This window comes from Vidua macroura, chromosome Z (assembly GCF_024509145.1).
Source record: "Vidua macroura isolate BioBank_ID:100142 chromosome Z, ASM2450914v1, whole genome shotgun sequence".
In the NCBI taxonomy this organism is placed as follows: Eukaryota; Metazoa; Chordata; class Aves; order Passeriformes; family Viduidae; genus Vidua; species Vidua macroura.
This window is the reverse complement of record NC_071611.1, coordinates 63242795-63260770: the sequence shown is the minus strand read 5'-3', so window position 1 is coordinate 63260770 and position 17976 is coordinate 63242795. Positions and strand designations below refer to the sequence as shown.

At 38.4% G+C, this 17976-nt stretch overlaps 1 protein-coding gene across 1 annotated transcript in view; it reads left to right on the top strand.

Moving 5' to 3' along the window:
• The window catches only part of PCSK5 (proprotein convertase subtilisin/kexin type 5), a 228952-nt gene that overhangs the window by 181115 nt on the left and 29861 nt on the right, over positions 1-17976 (top strand). The window contains exons 21-24 of the mRNA XM_054003177.1: positions 3882-3984; positions 10787-10923; positions 12806-13003; positions 13341-13409. Coding sequence (XP_053859152.1) covers positions 3882-3984; positions 10787-10923; positions 12806-13003; positions 13341-13409 — 507 coding nt within the window. The remainder of the gene's footprint in view (positions 1-3881; positions 3985-10786; positions 10924-12805; positions 13004-13340; positions 13410-17976) is intronic.

Below are 17976 nucleotides of genomic sequence, written 5' to 3'. Positions count from 1 at the left end.
ATTGCTAACTAATTTGATTATACTATTGCAACTCAGGTTGCTACCTCCTTAATGGGAGGAATAGGGCTTACCTCACTTTAAATGCATCATATGAACTGATAGGAACTGAGCATTAAGTATAGGGATTTTGTATATAGTTAAAGGGACAACCTGAAACCCGATGTAGCCCAAATATGGAGTTAAACATTTCTAACTATGGACACAAAAATTATACATTAAAATCTTCCTATTATGAGCAGTCAAGTCTGCTAACATATTCCTACAATAATTGCAATTCATTTTTCTGAACAATGTAACAAATGTTTTTAAACAAGGTAACAAGGTAGCAGAATTAACATGATAATGAATAGTAAATATGAGATGATCCAAAGTAACTGATGATCATTGCCTGATTGAAAGCTAAGTAAAGACACGTTGTTGAGATTATTCCTCTATTAAGTATGTTAGACAGGTATATATTTCTAATACAGAAAAGAAGAAAAGGATTGAGGCTTTGGCAGCCTGTATTTATCTAGGTGAATTGCTCACAAGGAATTCTGGCAGATGGTTGATCTGCCCTGTGGAATAGTTTAAAAGTCTTCTTCTTTGAATTTCAGTGTTAACTCTTTGAATATCCACCAAAACCTATTTTGTTAGCATGTCAGATCTACAGTTCTAAATGTGATTTGCAATTCAGAGGGCCAAATATGTAAGTATTTTCTGGTGCACATTCTTGTAATAGCATTCATTAAAATTCTTCAGTTCAGAGCCACAGAACTGGTCTTCCTGGCACTATTCCAAGCATAGCTGAAATGAATTACACCACTTCCAATGAAAGGCATAACATAGAAATAACTAAAACCTTTAAAAACTAAGTCCTCCTGCTCTGTGAGAATGCATAGCTGAAGTGTATGAATTAGTAGATTAGGTCCAGTGGATAGGCACACAGGAAAGGCATACAGGTAGTGTAGGAAAATAAAGGAGAAATACAAAGTTTTCTAATACATATCACAAACATCACCAGAGAAGCAATTATGTAATAAAGTCACCCTGACAGATTTCCCAGTGATGTAAATCCAATAGAAAAAAAACTCAAGCATCATACCTGCAATGGAAAATCTTTTCAGATACTGCATTTTTTTCTTGGTTGCATTGCTATCCAAATACAAGTGTGTGTGTGTGTGTATATAAATATATATTTTTTAAAATTATATATATATATATAAGTTTTGTCCTAGTTTCAGCCAGGACAAAGTTAATTTTCTATACTATCTGGGGATAGAGTCATGTCCAGACCCTTATATTATTGGACGCCATCTCACATCACTTTTGACAGGCAAGCAAAGGGACTTGCTCTCTCCTTCCAGTGGTGAGAGAAAGGGTGGAGGGCAAAACAGTCCAGTATTGTTTTGTTTTCCATTTAAATAATTTCAAATTTTGTTATTAACATCATAGCTGTTACTGTTTTATCATCTCATTGCTGTTTTGAGTAAATTGTTCGTATCTCAGCCTGTGATTTTCACATTTTTATGTCTCCAGTTTTCAACTCCATCCCTGGAGAGGAAAGGGGAAGGGGAAAGAGTGGGGGAAGGAAAGCAAGCAAGTGATATCTGGCTTAGGTAAATCTCTGCGAGGTCAGAGAATTGGGGCGTAGTATTCCTAAACCATTACACAATTATATATTAAAATCTCATAAAACATTTGAGAATATGGGATTCCATGTTACAACCTCTGGCTAAATATCAAAAAGGCTCCAGAGGCTTACATTTACCAAATCTCTCAATGACCTGAAAGCCACATTATTTTTTTCTATAAGGTGAGAATTATAAGTATTTGGTATTATGATAGATATGCATTGTTATCTGTTGCCCAAATAACAACAGTGTTATCTGGGCAACATCTAGAAAAAATTTAGAATCCTACTGAATTATATGTCTAACAGCTTTTCTAACGTTTTTCATTTTAGTCCACGATAAAATAATCACTCATAAAAGATGTAGTGCTGCAGTTCAGAAATGCTGCACCAGTTCCATGGAACTAGTCAGTTTACACAATTCAAGTTTTGGGCTTTGTGAGCATGCAAGGGCTTACAAAAATGCATGGAAATAGAAACATAAATATACAGAAATACAGATATAGATGTATACAAATTGCTCTTTGGATAATGAGAATTATAAAAATGTCTGAGCATGTTTGCATTCAAAGACTTGTTTCCCTGATCTCATCAGGAGACTCTTCATTTTCTCTCAGTCTGAACTTCTTCCCAGCTAGCACTGACCCCAGACAAACCTCTGAGGAGCATTGTCTTCATGGTTTATGTGGTTCTATCAGTAGCTTTTGGCTTGTCTTTTACTTTTTTCCTCTCTTTAGAAGACACACAAGCCATTACAAAACAAATATTACATCCCTGCCTACATTTTGGGTACCCCATGTTTCACCCAGGGTTGGCTGGATGTCCCAGTCAGTTTGCCTTTATAACTATACTGTCCCCATCCCCTTAGGTATGTAAGTACTATCCTAGCTCATATCTCATACCAGAGGTTTCTACTACTATAAAAATTTTTATTGCTGTTTAATATGCAAAAATACAACTGTTAAAAACACAACAGACAGAGAACATAATTTGCAGTATATTAGAAAATTTTTCCTCCCTACATTGTTTTAAATTGGTATATGTGGTTGCTTGTACAGTGCCTTTGCTCTTCAAATGTAAGGAACTTATTTCAAATGAGAGCCAAACCCAAGTTATTCTATATTTGTGTTTTGATTCTAAAGTTCACTATATTTGCCAGACCTGGATTTTCCAGCAACGATGCAAGCGGAAAGAGTTGCTTGATATTGAAGTATCCATAGAAACTGCAGGTTTTATGTATGATATAGGACTTTTTTCCCAGCCTCTTCCATTACTCAAGAATGAAGGAACAGCCAATTCCTTAAATATATAGACTCAGTTATAATAAATTTTCCCAAAACAAACTGGCATAAAAGACCCAATCTTGAGCTTTATAAAACTCAAATTGTGTGATAAATTGTTTTACTGTCCCCACATTATGCTGCACAGAGATAAAGTATTCATACTACTTACCAAATCTCTGCCCTAAGAGTATTAGGCATGCAGCTTACCAGTTTGTACCAGTGTTTTAGCTAATATTCAGTAAATAAAGAGGAAAACTTTGCACTTCAGCAGTATGATAGTACTAGCATATTCATGATCTGGAAATGTTTATGTTTTTATCTCAGTTTTGAGACACAAATCCATACAATAAAATTTTTTTTTTCAAGTCAAAATTGTGCATTTTTGCACCAAGTTTCAATTTAGCCAAAATTAAAGCCTAGATCTTTTAGGTAGGGAGTCTACCATCAACAACCCAGGAGTGAGACAAAGTATGCTAGAGGTTTGGGACGCACCAACAGGTCTCTGGCTGTTGGAAGCTTGCTCAAGTCCATCTCCTCATGTAACATATCTGCACCCATGACAGCAAACCCTTTAACCTGTAGCTTGCAATCGAGCTCAAAAGATATGACATAATGAATACTCCTCAGTAGCACTAATTTTGATGTAACTCGTGAATCTTAAGAGTCTCATTACTTCAACTGATGCAAAATAAATTAATAAAAACAACAAAAAATCACTCTTTCTCAAATTCATGTGGAAAAAAATAAACAAACAAACAAACAGGTGTGTTTATCCTGGATCCCCAAGGGAGACAGGGAGCCAGTACTTGTTTTCCTGATGCCACAGGGAAATGTGCCCATTTCAGTAATTAAAAATAGATCCAATTCCTCTTCATCATTATGTTTTTCTAGCCTGGAAAGTATCACTCTTTTTTCTCTTTTTTTTTTTTTTTTTTTTTTTTAATTGTAAGAAGGTTGATCTGAAATAAACCATTTTTTTCTATCAGGCGAATATCTTGATGATTCCCAAGAATGCCGGTTGTGTGAAATATCCTGTCAGAAATGCATTGGACCTGAGTCAGACCACTGCATCAGCTGCCCACTCAGAAGGTAATTGTCTTCCAGCACCAGTGCAGTACAAAGGTCTCACATTATCATCTGCTAGGGCAAAAAAATCCACCGGACTTGAGAAAACAATTTTTATGTAAACAAAATAGCTGGCTACACAAGCAATTAATGTTTAGCAGCGTGATTCTCAGGTTTCTACCTGAGAATACATGTTCTTATTGTTCTATTTTACCTATAGGTAAAAAAGACTTTCTTTTATTGTCATCCTTTCTAAACCATAATTGCTAGAATCATAACTGGCAATTTTAACAAAACTTAGGGCATCTGTAGCTCTACACAGCTATAAGGATTGGTTCAAGGTGTGAGTATGATTGCTGAGGTTAATTCTGGGGGATATTCATAGCACCTAAACATCATTCTCTAACTGAGGTGTTAGGGATTAGGTCAATATTTCTAACTTGCCATAAGGATTGAACAGAACACGAAAGAAGCTTTTCCACAGGGCTTTGCAAATCAGAGGTTTATGTTTAGGTCATGTCACACCTATTCCAGAAGACTACTGGTTTTATACATGTCCTACCCATAGCTTTGCTCTCACACAAATAACTCCGGTTCTGTTGCACTGAATTGTGCTGTAGATAGCTGACATTTCTACTGGTATGAAAGCAGGATCAGATCATCTAAGGCAAGGAAAGAAAATACCTGAGCAATTCTGCAGTTTGCCCTGAAAATATCTATTATATGACTATGCCAATGAAAGACATACCAGGATCCATGGAGTCCAAACAAATTTGTAAGTGAGGAAGCATTATTAAATTCTGTTACATCAGAAATGACAGGAGAGAAAATCTGGACAGAATTCTGGACTGTGGAATGGATTTCTCTCATTCACAATGGCATTTAAATTAGATTGTCTGTTCCTTCCTTGCAACCTATATTGTGAGCCTCACATGCAGATATTTACAAAGCAAAGAAGGAACCAAGCTGAACCACCATTATGCTGAACCACTGAGGTGTTTGCAGTAATGAGGTCTCAGAGATCTTTTGGAAGAGTGTTGCTCTAACCACCATGATAAATTCTCTAAAAATTCTGAATTTTGGTAGCTAAGGTTTCAAAAAGCTTTCTGAGACCCTTCTATGCATTATGAAAGCTGCTAAAAAAAGTCATATTAAATGAAGCAATCTATAGTAAAAGAAATAATAATACAGAGAAACCTTGCCCAGAGGCAAGAGCTCCTTATGAAAATTCAGGGTAGATGTCAATTTATTTTAATAAAATTTCTGTCAGATTGTTTGATGAATGAAAATGCTGCTACCTGGGTTTATTTTGGTTTGTTTTGTTTTGTTTTTTTAAAGAAAACAAGATAGGAAACTGTAGTTTTTTACCCAGACAAACTGGTTATCACAAAACTCCTTGTCCATCCGTTTATGGTTTGAGCCAATGTTAGTGACAAGATCTGACCAGGTGTTTCCCATTAGGGGCAACATAACAAAGAGCAAGAAAAATGTACTTTACCACTGTGAGAGCTGCTTGTAAGGATGGCTATCATTAGAGCTAGCACATGTAGTTGAACTAATATTTGCATGCCATATAAGTCCAGCTACCTCCAGTACCTCTGTCACATTTCTCCTTTTCTTTCAGAATAAATCTTAAAATTACCATAGCAAATGAATTTTATGAAGACATTGCAGATATTCTCTAATGCCATTGGTTGACTCCAAGAAAACATGCCCTATCTTAATATAATGGAAAGCCTTTTGTTGTCTAGGTGTACTCAAAGACTGTACTAATGGCCAAAATGGCACTCAGCTTCTCTAGAAACTGAATCCCAAGTTCTCAGATAGCAAAGTGGTCAAAGCAGTTAAGTGTAGAGGATTACATCCTTTCCTTTCTTGTTTTCTTAGAAAGGAAAACACTGTCAAAATCTAGCCAACTTGTTTTACGTTCTTTCAGTAGTGTATGAATGATGCACAAATTGATGCATTTCTATTTTTCTCCCAAGCAGATTAAAACAGTAGACATTAAGGAGCAGTGAAAAATGGACCAAAAATTTTCATCGCATAAAAGGATTCTTTAACAAATGTTTAATTATCCAGCAAAAGGAGATCATTAAGCAGCCAGACGCCTATGTACTTATAGATAGATGTATGTCCTGGTTCCAGCCAGGGTGGAGTTAATTTTTGCAGTAGACAGGAGGGGCATGGATAGGGCTAAGAGGTTATTCAATGCTACCTGATCTTATTTCCAGGGGTGGGGGAAGGGGTCCCTTTACAGTCATGGAGCGTGGCACGGTCAGGGGTTCCAGGTCATAGAGGCGAGTGCTGGTATGTGAATTGTTCTACTGCGGTACACCTTGCTGTTGGTATTCTTGCAGTTACTCTTCATTTTCATTTTCATTGCTGTTTCCAGTATATTGTTCTTATTTCAATCCATGTTCTTTACCTTTTGTGCCTCAAATTCTCGTCTCCATCCCACCTCCGGGGACAGGGATGGCAGAATGAGCAAGAAACATGTGGTTTGGAATGTTTTGGTGGCAGCACTAAATTGAGGAATTTTATTGCTAAACCACAACAGCCTTGTTTGGCAATGAAATGTGGGGCATGAGGGGTTGAGATAACAACAGACCTGAGTATTTGTATGTGCCTCCATATATGCTCTATATGCTCCTCACAATATTCTGTTTCAGAGGAGGGAGGAGGATCAGGATTGCTCTCTTGCTGTAATATGTGATATCAGCTTATGACAGAATAACATTAAGGGAAGTGATGGTTATCCAAATGTGTATCCAAAGCTGCTCTTCTACCCTTATCTCAGGGAATCTTCTACCCTTACCTACTTTTGGGAATACAATAATAATCATACCCAGCCTGTGGGAGAACAGGAGTGGATTATTTTCCCTGTCTTTTCACCTCCCTTTTCTCCTTCAGACAGCTTGTGAGAATTTTTTATTTCCTTTCAATGTTAAGGAATGCATGTTCTTATTGCTGTGTCTGGTATGTCTCCTCAGTGGTCTACACTATGTTTAGGGTCAAGAGATTTCTGGGAAGGTCATTCAAAGATTTGCCCTGAGTGTGGGTAGATTTGAGTGGCATAGAATATGGGAGAAAATTGAATTTTTGGGGAGAAAATTCTCTCTTACAATGGTTTGGAACCATTGAACAGCTACAGGATCCTAATAAACTGACAGAATATTTGCAAGGAAAATGCTGTGGCAACTCCATAGACAAGCAACTTATTACAATATCCTGGACCCTGCCTACTCTTTAATGGACACAGGTCAATACTAGACAGTGCCCTCAGGGAAAGGAGAAGGAAATCAGACCAATGGGCACCATGGCCACTCAAATTGCAGCTGAAGCAGAGGAACAAAGCATGCAGGTTGCAGCTGCCCCTACACAGAAGTACTTCTGCCTCTACAGAAGTAGAAATCCAAGACCAATTCAGTTTGTTTTGTGATGAATGAAGGACCTTGTGGAAAGATTGTCCAAGACTTTGGACAGATTTGAAAGTCTCAAGAAAGTTAGAGAGTCCCATGCCCCACCAATACAGACCAGAGCCTCTGCTACCAGGAGCAAGTGACCCACTGCGTGGGAGACAGTACACACAACGAGGCAACCTGTGTTTTTTCCTGTGTGACTACAGAGAAAACAAGAGGAAGTGGGATGGAAAACCCACCGCTGCCCTGGCAACATGGGTACCTGAGCAGAGAGGAAGAACAACCATCACAGGAAATTCTTCTAGGAGAAATGTCGCTCCAGTTTCCACTGGACAAGTACTCAGACAAGAACAAGAGAGAGCTGATGTTACTTCCAATCCTCTTGAAGTTCTCAAGTTTATATTTACAAAAAGCAAGCTATGAGTACTCTGACCAGGCTTGGAGGGACCCTGCCTCCAGCCAGGGAGAGGAAAAGGACATGGCCTGGCATATGAGACCCACAGGAGTGTAAGGTTCTAGTTGACACTAGTGCACAGTGTATCCTGATGCCATCAAGATATGTAGAGGCACAATCCATCTCTATTTCTGAGGTGACAGGGAGAACTGGACAGCTGACTGTGCTGGCAGCTGAAGTGACCCTGAGTAGGAATGAATGGCAAACATACCCCATTGTGACTGGCCCAGAGGTCCCATGAATCCTTAGCAGAGATTGCCTCAAGAGAGGGCATTTCAAGGACCCAAAAGTCATTGTTGGGCTTTTGGGATAGCTGATGTGGAGGCAGAGGAAGTTAGACAGCTGAATACTCTGCCTGGTCTTTCAGGGGATCCTTCTGCTGTGAAGAACAACAGGTACCAATCACTACCAAAGCAGTGCACCATCGATAACACCACGCCAGCCAGGACTCTGTGACCCCCAGCCATGAGGTGGGTTCTGGAGAGCCAGGGAGTGCCCAGCAAGACCCACTCACCCTTTAGTAGGTGAGTGCCCTATGGCCAGTGTGTGAGTCCAGTGGAGACTGACAGTGGACTATCATGGCCTGAATTAAGTCATACCACCACTGAGCACTGCTGTGCCAGGTGTGCTGGAACTTCAGTATGAACTGGAGTCCAAGGCAGCAAAGTGGTGCCACCACTGACATTGCAAATGTGTTTTTCTCCTTTCCTTCAGCAAAAGAGTGCAGGCCACAATTTGCTGGAGGGGCATTTGGTATGGCTGACATTCTATTTGCCATGCACTGACCCAAACTGCACTAGAAAAGGCAGAGATTTCACAACACTTGCAATACATTGATAAAAACATTGTCTGGGGAAACACAGCAGAGGAAACTTAGAGAACCAAGAGAAGATAATTCAAATAATCCCAAACGTTTTACCACAAAACAATCTGAGGCAAAGGGAAGTCCCAAGAAATTAAATTTTTAGGAGCAAAATGACAAGAGGCATATTGTCAGTTTCAAATGTATGTGGTCAACAAAATAACAGCTATGTCCACACCAAACAGCTAGAAAACCCCATGAGCTTTCCCGAAGTGCTGTGGGGTTTTGGTATGCATATTCCAGATTACAGTCAGATTGTACAGCCTCTCTATCATGTGACAGGAAAGAAGAAGGATTTTTAGGGGAGTCTTGAACAGCTACAAGCTCTTGAGCAAGTTAGACAGGAGATTGCCTACACAGTAGCCCCTGGGCCAGTCAGGACAGGACAGGTTGTAAAAAATATGCTCCACACTGCAGCCAGGGAGAATGGTCCTTCCTGGAGTCTCTGGCAAACACCTTCAGGGGAGAGTAGAGGACAACCACTGGGGTTCTGAAGTTGGGGACACAGCCAATCTGAAGCCTGCTACACCCGACTGGAAAGGACATGCTGACAGCTTATGAAGGGGTTCGAGCTGTTTTAGAAGAAGATGGTGCTGAAACACAGCTCCTTTCAGCACTGTAATTGTCAGCAAATGGCTGGATTTCAAAGAGGAAGTCCCCTCCACACATTGTCCACCATGCTACATTGGCAGCACAGGTAAAAAGCAAAGGCCACCTCAAGCAAAGGTAAACCCATCCATGGGACCTGGTGGATTTGGTGGGTAGAGGACCAGGGAAACATGATGCGTTACTCAAGGGGATTTGATTTTTTGTGCAAGAACAGTCTGTAATGTTGAATTGTATAATATTTGTTGCTGAACAACACTACATACACACAGAGTATTCCATAGCTACCACGGACAAGAAGTATAGCCAGTTCCAGATACACTAGCTGTGAGCTCCTGATGCAGCAACCAGCTGACAGCACACCAGCCCTCCTGCCCTGCAAGGTCTAGGATGGGTAGAACCCACAATCTTGGACTAGATAAATTTAACAGACATGTTTGGAGGGACAGCCATTGACTATGGAGATTATACCTGTGCTCGTGTGTGTGTATGTATATATATATATATATATATATATATGTATGTATGTGTGTGTGTGTGTGTATAACTGGAAGGTGTCAGATGGGCAAGACACAGATGATACAGAGATGAATCATATCCTGGTTCCAGCCAGGACAGAGTTAATTTCTGCAGCAGTCAGGAGAGCCAAGGGCTATGATTTGCAAGTTTTTCTAAACTGCTGCACTGTTAGTTCCGGGGGTGGGAGAAGGGGTCCTTTTCCAGGCATGGCATGGCCAGTCAGGTATTGTCATGGGTTCCCTGCGGTACAGCTGTGAGCACTGCCATAAGAATTGTTCAGCGGTTGTATACTTTGTAATTGATACTGTTCCTGTTACTGTTAATTTTCTTATTTCTTTGCTATTTCCAGTAAATTGTTCTTATCTCAACCTGTGATCTTTACCTTTTGTCCGTCCAATTCTCCTCTCCATCCCCAGCAGAGGAGGGGGAGGAAGGACCATGATTTGGAGCGTTTCAATGGGAAAACTAAATTGCTAAATACCAATCCTAAGTCACAACAACATGTAAGTCTAAAAGCACAGCTCCTGAAGGCCAATATTCAGATAGATATTTGACTTAATGTAGAAGGTCATATTAGTGAAGCCATGGTACTTTTTAAAAGCAGTCTTAAAAGTAAAACAGATGGGTTATTCCTTCACAAAGGCCAAGTATTGCTTTCCTTTTAGCAGACATATGAGACTACTGTCAGAGACTGTGATATAAGGATATCTAGCTAAAGGACCAAAAAGTGATTTTTCTCAGAAAAAATATTTCAGAGAAAAATCACCTTTGAAGTCTAAGATTCATGTTCAAAACAATTTTCATATAGTACATGCTATGAATAAGATCAAGAAAGCAAAGTCTTGAAGCTCAAGGACTTGTAAATAGAGTGAGAGAAGAATTTATTGAGTTTCTTTTTAGTTTCCTTTAGATCTAAAGAGCAAACAGTAGCTAAATTTGTAATTATGCCTCTGTCTTCTTTAAAAGAGTCTTTGATGATGGCCGCTGTGTTACACAATGCCCCAGAGGAAAGTTTGAATTCAAACAGCACTGTCACTTGTGCCATCACACCTGCCTGGACTGCAGTGGAAGTGAACCTAACAAATGCACCATTTGTGGAACAGGTAAGTAAGATTTCCTTTTGCCAGCTTTTTCCCCTCCCTTGGCCTTCAAATTCCCTTTTCCCTCAGCTCTCAAAGGCCAGTTGTTACATCCAATAAAATGAGTAGTGCTTTTACTACCAATTTGCATCATAATCTTCTGGTGACTCTGAAGGGAATTGGAACTCAATTTTTTTTTGAAGTACAAGAAAACACAGTTCTGTATTGTCCTTTCAACTTAATGCATTTCCCTTGGTGCTTTTTCAATAGGAGCTATGTTAACAGAAACAAGGGAAGGAAAAAAAAAAGGGACAGAAAACCTACATACCCTGCTTCTGGAAAAGAAAGCTTTATACATGCTTCCCCCACCCACTGCACAGGATGTGCTACACTGTAATGGAGCAGTCTGCTCAAGCAGGCAGGGAGCCAGGCTGCTTTCCTAACCATCTCTCTGGCAAAGGCTAAGAAATAAGTGTGGTGGGTTCCACTGGAGATTGTTGTGTCCCTACAGCTGAACAAACAGGGTTTGCAAAGAGAACACACATTTTTATAGATCTTAGGTTGAGAGGAAGGCTAATGTAGCTAATTTTGTGGAAATTCCAAAAAGCCACTATTCTCCTTTTGAAATTCTGCTTTAAAAATTATTCCCTATTGTCTCTCTAATACCTGATTAGCAAAAACCTGAGGCCATTACCTTCAAGTATGTGCTACTGGTCTGAACCACCTTGGAAATGAGTGTTTAAGATGTAATTTATAATAGAGAGTAATTTTTTATGAGCTGTGTTCTGAGAGTTCACAATGGATTCACAGCCTTTTCATTTCAACTGCTACTTCTATTTCAGTTCTAATCAACAATGGCACAGACTTAGTAATGAATGTCTAAACTACAAGCAAACACTAATATGACTGCATTAATTAGTCGTACTGATGATGAGATTGACTTTCTCTCTTTGGGAAATGTGACTCAGTAGATGAAGTTTTCAAATAGTACTTCAGGTCTAATGTGAGACCAAGTTTGTAAAATTGTTTACAAGTCTCTCCCTTATGGAGGACAGCAAATATATTTCTGTATTTCTGTGAATCAAGAAATTAAAATGCTGATGAGACTCACACCCTAAGGAAGCAGGAAAATTAAAGATTTGTTCATGAAAATTAAAACAAATAAAATTCAACTTGTGCTATGTTGCAGCATTATTGACTATTATAGCTGCTTTCTCTGTATTCTCAAAAATAAATTCTGTTAAGCAAATTCTTGCTCTGCAGTTAAGGCAACGAAATACACTTAGCAAGTTATATGTGTAATTTCTACTGTAGGGTAATTTATTAGAAATCTCTCCATGCTGCAGCACATGGCACATTAAGTTATATGTGTTTTCATAGTTTTGACTCAGCAGGATTTGGAGCAGGGGATCTCCCAGTTCTCATGCATTAGAGAATGCTTGTGCTTTAATAGATAGTAGCTGCATATCTGCTATTTAAATTCAAATCTAGATGATTCCACTAATCTGAGGATTACAGTATAATCTTCTAGGGTCACATATTGACTCTTTCCAAAGATGAAGTGGGCCACTTTGCTTTACAAATAATAATTGTACATTTGCATGTACAATGCATTACAAATACTTGTTTGTCCTCTGCAAGAGAAAAATCTTGATTTATTTTTAATTAGATTGATGGATGTCAAGAGTAATATTTCTCTATCTTGACATTTTTACATGCCATAAATCCCTAGGAATGTGAAAAGTTTGAGGTCCTGAAACTTTTATATATCTCATTTGGTATAAAACTGTAAGATCTAGCAGTTCGTAAGTGTCTCTACTGCAGCACTACAACTTCATAAAACTCCTTCTTATATCACAAATGCCCTCTGTAGCTGACAACTTTTTCCCATTTGTTTGCCAAACAGACAGAAGAGGGGTGGAACGTTTCCTGTATCATGGGGAGTGCAGAGACAACTGTCCTCCAGGTCACTACCACTTGGAGCATACCTGTGTGCCTTGCCCTGGTCACTGTGAGGTGTGCCTGAACTCCAGCCACTGCAAAAGATGTTTCAGAGGCTACTACCTTACTCAAAATGTGTGTCAGAAGCATAGTTGTAGAGAAGGTAAACATCCTTCAGTAGGAGATAACAAATACTCTATGGGAATTCTTACAGAAATCTGCAAGCATGTTAAAAAATGTTTTGAAATACACAGTCACCGCACCTGACCCTGAGGTCCTCAAGTTCCAGCTCTGATCCTTTTCTAGAATCATATTATTGTAAAGTAAGGGTGTTTTCCTCAAATTGAGTGGGTTATGCAAAAACAAATGAGAAAACAAGTTTCCATGAGTCTTTCTCCTTTTTTGATTTGAATAGAGTTTATATCCAGGAACCTTGCTGAGTGCTTCCAAATGTCGCATTATCTAGAATTAACTCAAAATTGATGATTTGCAAAACACAGGTGAAGTGGGAGATCCTGACTCTGAAGACTGCGTACCGTGTTCAGATGGATGCCAGAACTGTAGACAGGGTAAATAATCCCTTAATCAACCTTATTGTTATAGTTCCCCTCACTCTTGTCATTAGCTTAAGTGCATGCTGCTGGAGCAACTTGTCATTGGTGCAGGTGGCTTCTCACCAAGTAAATTATATTCTATACTACATTTTTTTTTTACATAAATTTCTAAAATTTATATTCAGCATAAATAAGAATAGTTTTCTAATAATTTAGCTATTAAAATTTGCAGAACTTTTATTTTTTCCTGTTTGAATGCCACACTCAGGCTGAAAGATTTACTGACTTTCTAAAGCTATTAAACTATTATCAGACCCAGAATTTTCTACACCTCAAAACAGATCATCACCCTGTCCTTTTTCTTCAAGGACATAGACATAAGGATAGTCTTTAAATTTAATTCAAGAGCAAGTTATTGCAATAACAATGCTGCTGTCCTAAAAAATTCTTTAGGAATTCTACATTTCAAAGTTGGTGCAGGCTAATATGTCCATGTGCAGTTCATGTGGTGTTCCTGTGAAACAGAAAAGAAAGGAAATACACTGAGTTGAAAACGCAACCAGCAGTTTAAATAGAATAAAAAGAGGGGTTTGAGATTCACAAAGTGCTTGCCATGTGGCTGTTGCAGCTGCCCTACAGTTTCAGGGGGTTCTCCTCCTACCCAGATATCCAGAGAAAGTGCCATGTTTGTAAGAAGTCAGCAAGTGCAGTGTATGCAATCATGGGTGAATGCTTAGAGTCCAGTGGGAGTCTGTTAAAGGGGTGTGGCACTCTCCTCCAGGCAAGAACAGATTCTGCTTTGTCCTGTTCCAGAAGTCAAAACCTTGGATGTAAAAATATGCCCTTTCCATAAAAAATATATCCCTCACATTCAGAGCTGCCATCCATGGTTGGGACATCTTCTGGATTTGAGTTACCAGTTCTGCAAAACTTAGCACAGTATTGGCATGCCATTGTCTGCAATTCTAAGCCACAACTGCCTGTCCAGCTCTTTCTCTGGCTAGACTAACTGGCATACCTAACTTACCATAAGGATTTTCATCCCATAATTCCTTCTTTCTGCCAGCTGTCTGATCTAGTATGTGATACCATAAAAAATTTCCTGTGATGCTGGTGACCAGCCATTCCATGTAAATTCAGCCAGACCCAAGGATTTGCTCTGTGACGACAACTGCCCCTGTCAATATTGTTGAATGAAGAGATGGTTTTAACATGAGTACAACTACACTGTGGTCTCCTTTTGTATGGTGTGTTATCCAGATTCATGGCAGCTGCCTGCTTGGCTGAGGGAAGGAGAAGTTAAGGGAGAGTTTATGTTTCAATACCTATCTTTATTGGTGCTAGCAGATGTTACTTCCCCATACTAATATTTTCTGTGTTTTTTACAGTGATTGTGACTTTAAATTATTTGTTTTTCTTCTGAAACTGTGTAGTAGCAGTCGTTGTTTTGAATTAGGTAGATATTTAATATATATGAATAGCAACTTCTTAAAAATATAATAATTTCAAGTGACTCAGAGGAAGATTTTCTTTGTTATGAACTTAATACGTGTGCATAAGGAGACTGAAAGGCTGTTCATGGTCAACTGGCATACAGAAAAAGGGGCTGTAGTCATTTGCCTTTTTCCTAGGAGGATCACTGATCTCCTAAATCTTAATCATCCATAACATTCATTACATACTTTCAACTTCTTGCACTCAAAGGTCTGATTTAAAAGAGAGCTTTTAAGAGCTTCAGCAATCAATAGAATGGATGCAGGTAAAACAAGGACTGAATTAATTTTCACTGCTGTGTAAAGTCAGAAGTATTAAGATGCCAGAGTTTATTTACAGGCATTCTATTAAGGAAAGCCTTTGGTGCTTATGATGCACATATTACTGAGAGTCAGAGATTGGTTTGCTGTTCTACTTGGAAAAAAAGAACAGTAGTGGCCTAAAAGTACAGTCCTAAGCAGATTTTGCAAACTATGTTTTGTTTGTATATTGAAAAATATGTTCTTGAAATAAATCAGAACCTGTAAGCTTCAACTTAAATAAGTCAGGTAGCTATGGTAGATACCTATATCTATCTACTTTGTATGGCAAATATTTGCTTGTATTTTTACTCTTGACATTCAATGAGTTTTCAGGCATATCAACAACTTCATTCATAGGTAAGTACAGTAATGGCTTTCTCATGTCTAATCAGAAATCTGATGTAATTAGAAACTTTTGTAAAAAAAACCCTGAAAAGCAAAAATTTCAGGCTTGTCTCCAACAAGAAGTTTATTATTTTGCAAGCTCTAGAGAAATTACATTGCCATAAATATAACTTAAAATAATAAAATTTCAAGGTGAGAAAATAAGGAATGTGCTACATTTAGTTTCACATCTTCATAGTCTTTCTACAGACTCCCTTTTATAATTAAGTGGATGCTGGAGGATCTTGCAGTCGCTTTGTCCTATCTTCCCGTTAACACAATTGAATAATTTATTCTAGGAACTGTTGAGAAGGTGTAGAAAAAGTTCAATGCTATGGAAATTTCAGGTAAAACTGCAGTGGGGAAAAAAGGAATGTAGTAATCATAGCAATTGGAATAAAAATTTACATAGTTCACATAATGAAAAGTAGTTGTTCATATGTACAACTGCAAATATATTTTGTGCATATTTATGGATCCTCAGCTGACTGAAGACCATTCTCTCACAGAAAATCATTCAGCACCTGCTCCTTTTGAAGTGCTTTAAGATCCTTCAATATAAACTCTAAGAAGTAAAAATAAACTTCTTCAGTTTATACTGAGCACAGGGTCACTTACAGAAGTTTTATTCAAATTAAATTCTAAACATTCTAAACCAGCAAAATGCAAATTATTCTCTTACTGTCTACAAATTACAAATATTATGATATTTTTTCTCTTTTCTTGTAGACAGAAGTCTAGTTTTTAGGAGGAATATATAATCATATTAAGATAACTGAACTGCCTGTTTTCCTACTAGCTTGAAAGAGTTTTGCTCAAAAAAAATCATTTTCACAAGGCACCAAGTAATAGATCAAACCACCATCTGCAGTCTCTGGCAATGTTTTCCTCCTTTGCACAGACAGGAAAATTAATAGGGCATGATGCCATATGCCAGCAGAATAGAGCAAATCTGCATGGGCAGTCTCTCTTTTTGATCAATAATGACACTACTTCCAGATTAAGACAGAGGTATCATACTTTTGTAATGGTTTCATACTACTTTGCATCCCATATCAGGCATTTCAGAGAAGAAAGTAAAACCCATACAGTAAGTAACATTGCAGGTTATTCTTCACCAGGTATGAGGATACTAAAGTAGATAGTGTTTGTTTGTAAAACCTCCTGGAATCCTCAAAGAATGTAGTCAAATCTGTTTGGTTTCCTCCAAGTTTGGAGTGGGTTTTGTTTTAAGGCACCAGGGTGACAATATATCTTCACTGTATCAACACTGAAAGTCTAAGAGCAAAGACAGGAACTCTGAGAGAGAGAGACTTAATCAATGACAGGTAAGTCTATGTAGTTAACATACAAATTATGCTTTTTTAAAAATTCAGTTAATTATTTTCTTTCTGTTTCACTTCATTAATTCAGTAGCCACTCATATTTTAAGGATGTAAAGAATCTTTAATGCTCACAGGGACCATTCTGTCTGCAGACACTGAAAAGTCCTGGGATATGTAGATAGGAACTTTGCCTTAGAAAGCATTAATCCCCAGAAAATCTGCAGCTTTGTGTATATAGTGTCCAAACAATGGCTGTGCACATTAGGGTTCACCTCCCCTCTTTGTCCTGCCCACATGCTCTGGGGTGCCCTTGGTTCTGCTCGATGCCACACGAGCTTAATTGTCATCCTTGTGCACAGCTTCCCATGAAACCTGAAAGGCAGACTCTCACACAGGCACAAGCCAAGCCTTAAGGGTGACCTCAGTATTGATGTTTAAATTCTTAAAAACTTCAAATATATCCCTCTTTTAGTGCAAGCAAACACAAGCACAATATTGGACAGACAAAGTGCCTAAGAAAGTGTGCTGGATACATCACAAGTCCACACAACCAAGATTATCTTTATGATACCTTCTACCTTTGGTACCTCAGCTCTTATAACCGCATTTTGGAGAAGCTGAGTCTACTTTTCAGAGCAGTAATGAATGATTGCTCCCTCTGATGCAGAAAGATGGGAACTGCAGCTCTTCATTACCTTTGACCATCAGGTTTTGATTAAATTTTAATGTCTTTTTTTCTGCTGGGTGCTAGTAAACATCATGAAGTCTACAAAATTAAATCCAGTTTCCTCAACAAAAGCAGCTTTTGAAAGACAAAGTTCTGCTGCAAAAAATATTAAGGAAGAGGATTTTCTTTATGCCATTGCAGCATTTACCTTCCACCTCTCAATGGGAGTTCACTTACTCACATATTTAGACAACTGCAGGATAGCATTCATATTTTCTCCAGACTTTTAAAACCATAATGAATGTCAGACACCTTCTTCAAAGTCAAAATTTCCTTTTTAGAAAGCCTGTGGCTATAAGTCAACACTCAGAACAAGAGAAAAAATAAGGTAAAATGTAGATTCTGAGCTA